A 13,058-nucleotide genomic window follows, 5' to 3' on the forward strand; every position below is an offset into this window, starting at 1 on the left:
AAATATCACGATCAATACTTTAGTAAAATGTGTCTTTCATCATCAACTTCACTATTGCAGGTTGTCTTCGAATAGCAAACAAGGTCATAGCAGTAACAGTGGTTATGCTTGATTAAAACCGAAAAGTGATGCAGCAGTAGCAGTAATTTTGTCAAGTAATAATAGATTAAACTTGAAAATGGGTTTCGTTGGTGGTAATCAGATGGTGATCAAATGAAGGTGAGTTTTGAGTTGGGTCATCGATCACTAAACAGATAACAGATAAGTGTTGAAGATATCGATGATGGTGGTTGTGGTATTTGAAACAGAAAACAGATGGTAGTAATAGGTTTGCGAAAGAGAATTAGTTGCAGCAGTTATGTGGGTGATGGTGGTTTGAAGAAGAAGAGAGGGAGAGAGATTTAAGAGTGACGGTCATGGTGATTGCTAGGGTTGAAGGTGATGGTTAATCGTGGGTGTGATTTTCATCCGTGACACAGGAAAAGAAGAGTGCAAAAGAAAGTGGTTGTGTTGGTGGATATTAAATAGGATAACGGCCGTTGCTTACATGAAAGGGTTTGTTCCATGGTGATCGGTTAACACGTGGTTTTGATATAAGATGATGATGATTGTAGGTGGTGAGGGTGACTCAAGGTGGCGGTGGTAATGATGGCCGGTGGTGGACGGTTTGAAACAAGATGGAAGAGGAAGGTGATGGATAGTCCTATATCTATGTATATGTGTCTGTCTATATAGATATATATATATATATATATATATATATATATATATATATAGATATATATATATATATATATATATATATATATATATATATATATATATATATATATATATATATATATATATATAGAATAGTCAATGAAGAAAACCCACTACATCTTAAATTATCTAATAGTAATAATAATGAATATATGTTACGAAAACGTGTGATTGATTTGAATCAACAAAGTGGACAGATTGAAACAATCATAAACAGTAACTGAATTATTATCTCGTGAATACATTTGTCTATATGTTACCAACAGTTTCCACGGACTATTATATCGTGCCCCGTTGTTCACTCAGTGGCGAATAAAAAGTCTTCAGAAAAATCCCAAACTTTCACAGTAATTATCTTTATTTATTTCGGTCATTATGGTATAAAATTTGATCATTAATTATTAAATAAAAATTACATCAACTGTCCCTCTCATAACTGGGTAAAATATAAATAATTGTTAAAATTAAATATTTAGATCCTGAATATACTTTTAATAAGCCTATAACTTATATAACTCATTTTTGTATCACCGTTTATTTTAAAATTACATAAGTTTGAATTTAACTTGCTTAATATCAATCGATACATCAAACGAGTATTACAATCATTTAATATTTATTTTTTATATAATTTATTTATATATAGAGATATATTTTAAATAATTATTATTATAATATCCTATTTTTATTTTATTAATTTTTAATAACCACAACATTTAATACTTCAGGTTATATTTCAATTTATTATTTGTATATACATACACACATATCTATTTATACTTAATTGTTCGTGAATCGCCGAGAGCAGTCAAAGGTCAATTGAATATATGAAAAAAAATTCAAAAATTTTAAGACTCAACAGACTTTGCTTAACATGTCGAAACTATATAAAGATGAAGTTTAAATTTGGTTGAAAATCTCCGGGTCGTCACAAATTGTATCTTTGAGTAAACTTAATTTTTCAGGATCATCCTTATAAAGCCCTATCGCATGATCAATCATTTTATAAATCTCCTTCATTTGAACACCAAACTCTCCGGAAGATCCAACTTGATTAGAATCAAAATATGTGTTTGGATCTTTTAAAGTAATAGCATCAATACACCATCTTTTCATAACATACTTGTTTGGGATTCCTTTAACATTTGTCATCCTTAGCACATATAAAATATTTCGACAAAAGTAACCTATTCTTTCAAATAATCTACAATCACATGATACTTCTTTTGATTTTTTTGAATACTTTACCACACTAACTGCTGGAATGTATTCATCAAAAGCCCGAGGATTACCAGCTTTATCAAGATTATTTGCTAACCCATTATTTGTAACACTTCTATCCATTACAGTATACTCTGTAAAACCATTTTTATGATCAACTTGATAATTCATACAATATCTCGATGCAGCTTTGATTTGATCCTGTACTTCACCAAAAATTTTCCAAGTATACAATTGCACAGCATGTTGTTCGATCTCATAATCAGTAACAACTTTAGGGATAGTGTATCGTGAATCGTGATCGTTTTTAGACTGCACTTGTCGTTGAATCTGCATAGCAGTTTCGAAAAAACTGATAAACTCAACTAAGGTTGAACTATTGCTCATCAATTGTTGAAACATGTGGTTTTCACTCTCAGAACGGGAAGAAGTGCGCATTAAAACTGACATATCTCAATATTTAAAATAGACTGGTATCCATTTTCTCCTGTTTAAACATTTCATTTAACCACTCGTTATCTTCTAATTTATAACGTGCCACAATTGAGAACCATCTTTTATCAAAATCATCAGGGTCTAACTTGTCAGTCCAGACAATTTGAGAAATAGAATCTTTAAAACTCACATTTGAAATAGCAGGACCAATCTGATGTATAAAAAAAAATTATCTAAACATTAATAAATTACACAAAAAAAGACTAAAAGTTCTCTTGCATCCAAAATTAAAGAAGATGGTAAAAAATTAATAATTATATATCAGATGCATTAACTTGCATCTGATACAAGAACAAAATTTTCAATTCGAACAATTTTTTAAATTCAAACAATTTTTTAAATTCGAACAATTTCTTAAATTCGAACAACTTTTAAATTCTACATTATTTGTATACGAACATTTTTTTAACTTCTACAATAAACTGCTCTTCTGCATTATACATGCTAAAAGAATAATAATTCAATTCGAACAATTTTCAAATTCTAACAATTTTTTATATTCGAACAATTTTTTAAAATTCTTTACCTTCTACAATAAACAGTTCTACATTTTACATGTTAAAAGTATGATATTTCATATTCGAACAATTTTAAATGTAGAAAAAATAAGAATGCAGAACATAACAAATATAGAAATACAATTTGTTCAAATTTATAATCATTCAACATTATACAAATGATAACACTAACCTATATATATTTTGATAGATTTGACCGACTTATGACGGAATATTACTGAATTTTTGATTATTGACCAGCGTTGACCAAACTTTTGATGGATTTGACCTAACTTGTAGAGACCTATCCTAATCCATCCGGACGAAGTCCATATCGATTATAAATGATTCACAACAGTTGATTACATCGCGAGGTACTTGACCTCTATATGATACATTTTACAAACATTGCATTCGTTTTTGAAAAGACAATCTTTCATTTCAACGAAAGTTGACGGCATGCATACCATTTTATAATATATCTAACTATAATTGATTTAATAATAAACTTGATGATCTCAACGACTCGAATGCAACGTCTTTTGAAATATGTCATGAATGACTCCAAGTAATATCTTTAAAATGAGCAATTACACAGCGGAAGATTTCTTTCGTACCTGAGAATAAACATGCTTTCAAGTGTCAACCAAAAGGTTGGTGAGTTCATTAGTTTACATAAATAATCATTTCCATCATTTTAATAGACCACAAGATTTTCATTTCCAGATCTCATATATATACGTCCCATGCATAGAGACAAAAATAATCATTCATATGGTGAACACCTGGTAACCGACCTTAACAAGATGCATATAGAATATCCCCATCATTCCGGGATCCTCCTTCGGATATGATATAAATTTCGAAGTACTAAAGCATTCGGTACTTTGGATGGGGCTTGTTGGGCCCAATAGATCTATCTTTAGGATTCGCGTCAATTAGGGTGTCTGTTCCCTAATTCTTAGATTACCAGACTAAAAAGGGGCATATTTGGTTTAATAATTCAACCATATAATGTAGTTTCAATTACTTGTGTCTATTTCGTAAAACATTTATAAAAATTGCGCATGTATTCTCAGCCTAAAAATATAAAGGGTAAAAAGGCAAATGAAACTCACCTAATGTATTTTGTAGTAAAAATACATATGACTATATTGAACAATGCAGGGTTGGCCTCAGATTCACGAACCTATATCATTTGTATATTTATCAATACTCATAATCGTAATCGAATAAATTTATATATATTTATACATAACTTATTAGTTATATCATGTTTATATTAATAATATATTTAAGTTTTATATATGTAAAAAAAATACTTTGTTATGTTGTATGTGTTACATATATTTATGTAAATATATTTCATTTGTTTATCAAACAGTAGTTCTAATTATACTAAGTTAATATTAGTAAAGGTAAAAATAATGAAAATTACTTTAATAATATACTTATGATAATAATACTAATATTTATGTAAGTACTAATAAATCGTATCATTTTTATAATAATATTACCAATGTTAATCATAATCATAATATTTATAATAGTACTAAAATTGTACGATTAATAATATTAATATTACTTATAATAATACAATTGATAATATTAAGAATATTATTACTTAATAATAATACTAGTGATAATGATAATAATAGTAGTCATAATTGTAACTTTCAATTGTATTAGTTATAATAAATGATAGCTTTTATTAGTGATGATAATAATAATAATAATATCTAATATTAATAATAATATTAACCATAATGATAATATTTTTAGTAATAATAATGTTAATACTAATAATTTCTAAATATACTACTAATAACAATAATAATAACAATAATACTTGTATTAATAACAATATTAATAATACATAACAATAACAATAACAATAACAATCATAATAATAATAATAATAATAATAATAATAATAATAATAATAATAATAATAACAATAATAATAATAATAATAAAAATAATATTAATAATGATAATAAAAATAATAAAATGAAATGTATACCGTTTAAAAAAATCCATCCCAAAAAGAATTGTCTCATGCGAGACTCGAGCCCATGACCCCTCGAACACCCGACAACACTCACGACCACCCATCTGTCTAGCCTTTTCTGTTTTAGACTCATTCCTGGATTATATTTAATCCGTAATCCATCAACTTCAATTCCTTCATCTTCTTCATCATATACAAGTCGACCAGAGATAATACCATATTCAACAACTAGTTAACCAACGATTTTAGGTTTCTTAATTTAAACAGAAATGTTTACGAGTGGTTAAAACAAAACAGACCAAAAGAAAAAAAAAACAAAAAACTGAACCCGTGGCTGTAAGAAGTCGATGAACTCAAAATCAATTAATAATTCTAGTTCGTTTCAAATAATGTTTATAACACGAATTAGTTTGCTATACATATATAGAAACTAATGGGATCATCGATTGGACCTGGAACACAAACACAATTCCGAATTTTGATGAAGAACAAACAGTTGACTTTTATGAATAAAATTTTGACTTCGAAATTCTTGATGAATATGAATAATTAAAATCTATAATTTTGCAGATAGATTAAACACGTGATTTCTAATCAAACTGCATTTTTAGATTTTCAAAATTGTTAAAAATTGGTGACTTGGATAAAATGAAAAAAAAAACAGGATTATCGGCTTCTTCTGCTTCGAATTTCTGTTAGATTTCAATAGATATAGATATGAACGGTGATAATTTATAATGATGATGGATGGAAGTTTGGTTATAACAAAAAATAAAATTTGATCCGATGTCTTGTTGGAGTAGGACGATAGACAGAAACAAAGTGGGAGATAAATTAAAAGAAAACAAAAAAACAGATAGTGATATAAAGCAATTGAAGGGATCCTATAAAACCTGCTCGTGATATCACAGGGTTTTCTTTTATATCTGCTTATTTTTTTTTATTTAAATAGCTGTACATTATATAATTATATATATATATATATATATATATATATATATATATATATATATATATATATATATATATATATGAATTATATTTTCTGTATAACTATATATATATACACGGTATAATTTTGTATTTTATATCTGTTTATACATCTGTATAAGTATATCTGTATTTACATTATATAATTATTCTTATTAATTAGAAGATATAATTATAATAATAATACATTTATTATTATAAATAAAAATAAGAATTTATAATAATATAATGGTATCAACAATTATATTATATTATTATTAATGATAATGAATATAATATATATAAAATTAATAATAATAATATTATTTATCATATTATAATATTAATTATAATAGTAATACTAATATTACTAATGTTAATAATAATATTAGTAATGATAATATTATTACAAATTATATATATCACTTTCGTAACTATAGATTATATATTTAAAATAATATTAATATCATTAGTATTGACATTAATATTAGAAGTAATAACAATATCATTTTAACAATTATAGTTGTACTTGTATTATTACATATGTGGTATTTATATATTAACTTTTATTGAATAATTATTATCTATACATTCAAAATATATCACAAAATATATATAGTTTCATTTTTAATATTAACTTTTTATCTTGTATGTTATTTTATGTTTTTAGTTCTAATAATTCAATTGTATTTTATTATTTTCACTACTTACATTTATATTTATATATTTATTTATTTACAAACAATTGTTCGTGAATCGTTGGGAGATAGTCAAAGGTCAAATGATACATGAAACAAATTCAGGATTTTTGAGATTCAGTTTAACAGACTTTGCTTATCGTGTCGAAACCATATAAAGATTAAGTTTAAATTTGGTCAGAAATTTCTGGGTCATCACAGTACCTACCCGTTAAAAAAATTTTGTCTCGAAATTTTTTTACGAAATTTGAGTGAGGTCGTCATGGCTAACAATAAATATGTTTTCCTGACGAATATGAGCTGATAAATAGAGTTTTTATCATTATTGAATAATACCGATAAAATAATTCGATTATTCGAAGAGCATGAATGAAGCTATCATAAAAGAGTGAAATGAATAATTGAAGTTTCTTTTTAACTTTTGACGTTGCCTTGGTTGAATTTCGGTATTCAAGGGATTTAAAAGAAAATCTTGGAAATCTATAAGATCTGATTCTTCGGTGAATATGGAAATTAAGATCTCTCTAATTAAATACAATGATCTGCTTCGATTACTCTGTCTGATATTTCCATTATAAATTAAACTCTTCCGTTCCATTATTCTCACCATTCCTATACTTTCTTTCTTGTTTCATACATCCAAAAGATTCTGAAAATGTTTAATCCAGTTCTGATCCTTATCCTTATTCTGACTATCGCAACAATCATTCTCCTTTTCCAACTTCCACCAGATGAATTTGCTTACTTCTACTTTGCCCTTAGGGTTATAGTACTTATAATTCTCCCGTGTCTTTATGCTGCGATAAACATTGATATACACGGTTTGTAATTTATGCATTGTTATCGGGCTTTATATCTCTCCTTATATTTCAATGTCCCTATTTCTGTTTCCTACAATCATTGTCGTCCATAGTTAATACTCCCTCCTATTTACTGCGATTTTATACCCCAATTTCTATTTCGGAGCTTTGTCCCTTCGTTTCTTCTTCTTGCGATTTGGAATCTCCTGTAATGGTCCAAAATTCGCAGATATAAGTTTCAGAATGAAAATTGTTAATGTTCTAAGAAGGAAACGGTAATAGCACAATATGATTTGTCAAATTACCAGAGTTCAAGGGAAAATAGGACTATCAAGAAGAACATGTTCTTGATATGTTTATAGATTAGACAGAATGTAAGAGTCGTATAACATGGCACAGGATGACGTTATGATCTGTGAATCATCACGTTTCATTTAGAACCCAGCATGACTTACTGTAATATAATCATGTTGATCAAGTGTCATTATATTATACTAACTCATGTATCAGTTCCCAACATTACTTCAATAACATTCATATTTTAAGCTCGAAAGTTTACAGAATATAGAAACTAACAGTTTCTATATGATGTAACAATGATAGCACGAAGAGATTAATGATTTCAGATAAGATTAGTTATGAAAATATATTCAGAAATATCGAGGATATTTATAATGAAAGATACGATAATACCTCAGAATATCTAAGTTCAGAGAATGATAGAAACTATTGTCCACAAGGGTTTAGAGTAAGGAGCAAGATATTCGCTAAAGACTTTAGCAGGCATTGAATCATTTGGATTCTTTGAAGTCAAACTTATTCTTTGTGATTTGTCCACGGCTTCCTTCATAGTTTCGCATAATCCGCTTTTCGGTACAAATTTTCTATTGAGTGTTTCCAATACTCCATTCTTTATCATCAAACTTTCGACGGTTAAGGTCGTGTACAGTTTTTGCTACTGTATTCAGCTTTTCAAAATTAATTCACAGACTGGGTGCTTTTCAGAATTTCAGAATGGAAGACCATAGTTCTAAGAGATAAATATTATATGGATACATATAACTGTTGATGTGGAAACGTTGCGAGACTCAAAATACAGATTTGCTGATTCCCGGTAATTGATATGGCAATTCTTGTTACATGATGCAGATGAGTACATGATGAGACTTCAATAGATAAATATAGTGATTTGTCGGAGAGATTTAAACCAAGGAGCGACGAGGTTGCTGGTACATCTGCTGGTAATATGGTGGAATATAAAAGGTTCTCTGGTAACAATAAAAGAGCATGCATATAAATCAAGGTGATAATAAGGTTGTTTCGAACGAAAAGTCCAAGTTGACTTGCTGGAGCTGTGACAAAATTTGCTAATTTAAAAGGAATTACCAAGTTATTTTTGGTAATAATAATACTAAAGGAATTAGCACAGATACGTGTTAAACGTTTACTCAGGTTCCAAGAGTTTTCAAGTGCATAATTATATGCATCAATCTTTTCTTACGTAGATGAAGTGCGGTTGGTTCATCCTCTCGATTGAGGTGTTTTCAAGAATCATGAAAGGTTTGTCCGCTTATTGTAATCGTCAAAATACAAATGAGGTTTAAGATGAAATCAAGTGGCAAACTTGAAGAAATGTTTAGTTTCATATGTTATAATCAATATTTTAATTCCTTTTAATTGTCCAAAGTCATTAGTCCACAGTCGATAGTCCACAGTTGACAGTCCAATAATTCATTTATAATTTAATATATAATATTCAAATTAATTAATACTTATCGTAACCCGTGTACATGTCTCAGACTCGATCACAACTCAAATTATATATATTATTGTAGAATCAACCTCAACCCTGTATAGAGAACTCGTTCATTACTGCATATAGAGTGTCTATAGTTATTCCAAAAAATATATATAAATGCGTCGATATGATATGTCAAAACCTTGTATACGTGTCCCGATATTTAAAGTGCGTAAAATAAATAACAGAAATTAAATAACGATAAATAAAGTGCGTAAAATAAATAACAAAAATTAAATGACGATAAATAAAATTACGAGAATGTAAATTGCGATAATTAAATTGCGTTAAATAAACTGCGATAAATAAAATGTAATCAGTTAGCTAGGAACAGTTAGCTAGGATTTCATTAGCGTGAATTCTTAACAAAATTCCTCATAGATAATTTGTTTGTTTCTAACAAATTTTATTTTGTCAAATGTTTTCTTCATTATGCCACTTGTTGGATTCTGATAAATCAAAATTCAAATATGAAATTGGATGAATATGGTTATTCTGTGGTGAACGGATTTGTATATCGGTGGACGTAAGTAGTGAAATGTCCCGTTCTTATTGATTAAAAATGTTCCATATTAATTGATTTCGTTGCGAGGTTTTGACCTCTATATGAGACGTTTTTCAAAGACTGCATTCATTTTTAAAACAAACCATAACCTTTATTTCATAAATAAAGGTTTAAAAAGCTTTACGTAGATTATCAAATAATGATAATCTAAAATATCCTGTTTACATACGACCATTACATAATGGTTTACAATACAAATATGTTACATCGAAATCAGTTTCTTGAATGCAGTTTTTACACAATATCATACAAACATGGACTCCAAATCTTGCCCTTATTTTAGTATGCAACAGCGGAAGCTCTTAGTATTCACCTGAGAATAAACATGCTTTAAACGGCAACAAAAATGTTGGTGAGTTATAGGTTTAACCTATATATATCAAATCGTAACAATAGACCACAAGATTTCATATTTCAATACACATCCCATACATAGAGATAAAAATCATTCATATGGTGAACACCTGGTAACCGACATTAACAAGATGAATATATAAGAATATCCCCATCATTCCGGGACACCCTTCGGATATGATATAAATTTTGAAGTACTAAAGCATCCGGTACTTTGGATGGGGTTTGTTAGGTCCAATAGATCTATCTTTAGGATTCGCGTCAATTAGGGTGTCTGTTCCCTAATTCTTAGATTACTAGACTTAATAAAAAGGGGCATATTCGATTTCGATAATTCAACCATAGAATGTAGTTTCACGTACTTGTGTCTATTTTTTAAATCATTTATAAAACCTGCATGTATTCTCATCCCAAATATATTAGATTTTAAAAGTGGGACTATAACTCACTTTCACAGATTTTTACTTCGTCGGGAAGTAAGACTTGGCTACTGGTTGATTCACGAACCTATAACAATATATACATATATATCAAAGTATGTTCAAAATATATTTACAACACTTTTAATATATTTTGATGTTTTAAGTTTATTAAGTCAGCTGTCCTCGTTAGTAACCTACAACTAGTTGTCCACAGTTAGATGTACAGAAATAAATCGATAAATATTATCTTGAATCAATCCACGACCCAGTGTATACGTATCTCAGTATTGATCACAACTCAAACTATATATATTTTGGAATCAACCTCAACCCTGTATAGCTAACTCCAACATTCACATATAGAGTGTCTATGGTTGTTTCGAAATATATATAGATGTGTCGACATGATAGGTCAAAACATTGTATACGTGTCTATGGTATCTCAAGATTACATAATATACAATAGAAGTTGATTAAGTTATGGTTGGAATAGATTTGTTACCAATTTTCACGTAGCTAAAATGAGAAAAATTATCCAATCTTGTTTTACCCATAACTTCTTCATTTTAAATCCGTTTTGAGTGAATCAAATTGCTATGGTTTCATATTGAACTCTATTTTATGAATCTAAACAGAAAATGTATAGGATTATAGTCGGAAAAATAAGTTACAAGTCGTTTTTGTAAAGGTAGTCATTTCAGTCGAAAGAACGACGTCTAGATGACCATTTTAGAAAACATACTTCCACTTTGAGTTTAACCATAATTTTTGGATATAGTTTAATGTTCATAATAAAAATCATTTTCTCATAATAACAACTTTTAAATCAAAGTTTATCATAGTTTTTAATTAACTAACCCAAAACAGCCCGCGGTGTTACAACGACGGCGTAAATCCAGTTTTACGGTGTTTTTCGTGTTTCCAGGTTTTAAATCATTAAGTTAGCATATCATATAGATATAGAACATGTGTTTAGTTGATTTTAAAAGTCAAGTTAGAAGGATTAACTTTTATTTGCGAACAAGTTTAGAATTAACTAAACTATGTTCTAGTGATTACAAGTTTAAACCTTCGAATAAGATAGCTTTATATGTATGAATCGAATGATGTTATGAACATCATTACTACCTCAAGTTCCTTGGATAAACCTACTGGAAATGAGAAAAATAGATCTAGCTTCAAAGGATCCTTGGATGGCTTGAAAGTTCTTGAAGCAGAATCATGACACGAAAACAATTTCAAGTAAGATTTCCACTCGAAATAAGATTGTTATAGTTATAGAAATTGGATTAAAGTTTGAATATGATTATTACCTTGTATTAGAAAGATAACCTACTGTAAGTAAAAAAGGTTTCTTGATATTGGATGATTACTTGGAATGGATTTAGAAAACTTGGAAGTAAACTTGCAATCTTGGAAGTATTCTTGATTTTATGAAACTAGAACTTTTGGAATTTATGAAGAACACTTAGAACTGGAAGATAGAACTTGAGAGAGATCAATTAGATGAAGAAAATTGAAGAATGAAAGTGTTTGTAGGTGTTTTTGGTCGTTGGTGTATGGATTAGATATAAAGGATATGTAATTTTGTTTTCATGTAAATAAGCCATGAATGATTACTCATATTTTTATAATTTTATGAGATATTTCATGATAGTTGCCAAATGATGGTTCCCATAAGTGTAGGTGACTCACATGGGCTGCTAAGAGCTGATCATTGGAGTGTATATACCAATAGTACATACATCTAAAAGCTGTGTATTGTACGAGTACGAATACGGGTGCATACGAGTAGAATTGTTGATGAAACTGAACGAAGATGTAATTGTAAGCATTTTTGTTAAGTAGAAGTATTTTGATAAGTGTCTTGAAGTCTTTCAAAAGTGTATGAATACATATTAAAACACTACATGTATATACATTTTAACTGAGTCGTTAAGTCATCGTTAGTCGTTACATGTAAATGTTGTTTTGAAACTTTTAGGTTAACGATCTTGTTGAATGTTGTTAACCCATTGTTTATTATAACAAATGAGATGTTAAATTGTTATATTATCATGATATTATGATATATAATATATCTTAGTATGATATATATACAGTTAAATGTCGTTACAACGATAATCGTTACATATATATCTCGTTTCGAAATCATTAAGTTAGTAGTCTTATTTTTACATATTTATTTCATTGTTAATACACTTAATAATATATTTACTTATCATTTAACATAATTAACCAAGTGTATCAATATCTTAATATGATTCATATGTGAAATGTCCCGTTCTTATTGACTAAAAACGTTCCATATTAATTGATTTCGTTGCGAGGTTTTGACCTCTATATGAGACGTTTTTCAAAGACTGCATTCATTTGTTCCTTTATTTCATAAATAAAGGTTTAAAAAGCTTTACGTAGATTATCAAATAATGATAATCTAAAATATCCTGTTTACACACGACCATT

General features: G+C 28.3%; 1 protein-coding gene across 1 annotated transcript in view; it reads right to left on the bottom strand.

The window, feature by feature from the left end:
- Positions 1 to 2,443: 2,443 nt before the first annotated feature.
- LOC139841682 (protein FAR1-RELATED SEQUENCE 5-like) overlaps positions 2,444 to 13,058 on the bottom strand; it is a 63,190-nt gene continuing 52,575 nt past the window's right edge. Inside the window, exon 3 of the mRNA XM_071831885.1 lies at positions 2,444 to 2,629. Within this exon, the coding sequence (XP_071687986.1) occupies positions 2,444 to 2,629 (186 nt within the window). The remainder of the gene's footprint in view (positions 2,630 to 13,058) is intronic.

Source organism: Rutidosis leptorrhynchoides, chromosome 4 (assembly GCF_046630445.1).
Source record: "Rutidosis leptorrhynchoides isolate AG116_Rl617_1_P2 chromosome 4, CSIRO_AGI_Rlap_v1, whole genome shotgun sequence".
NCBI lineage: Eukaryota > Viridiplantae > Streptophyta > Magnoliopsida > Asterales > Asteraceae > Rutidosis > Rutidosis leptorrhynchoides.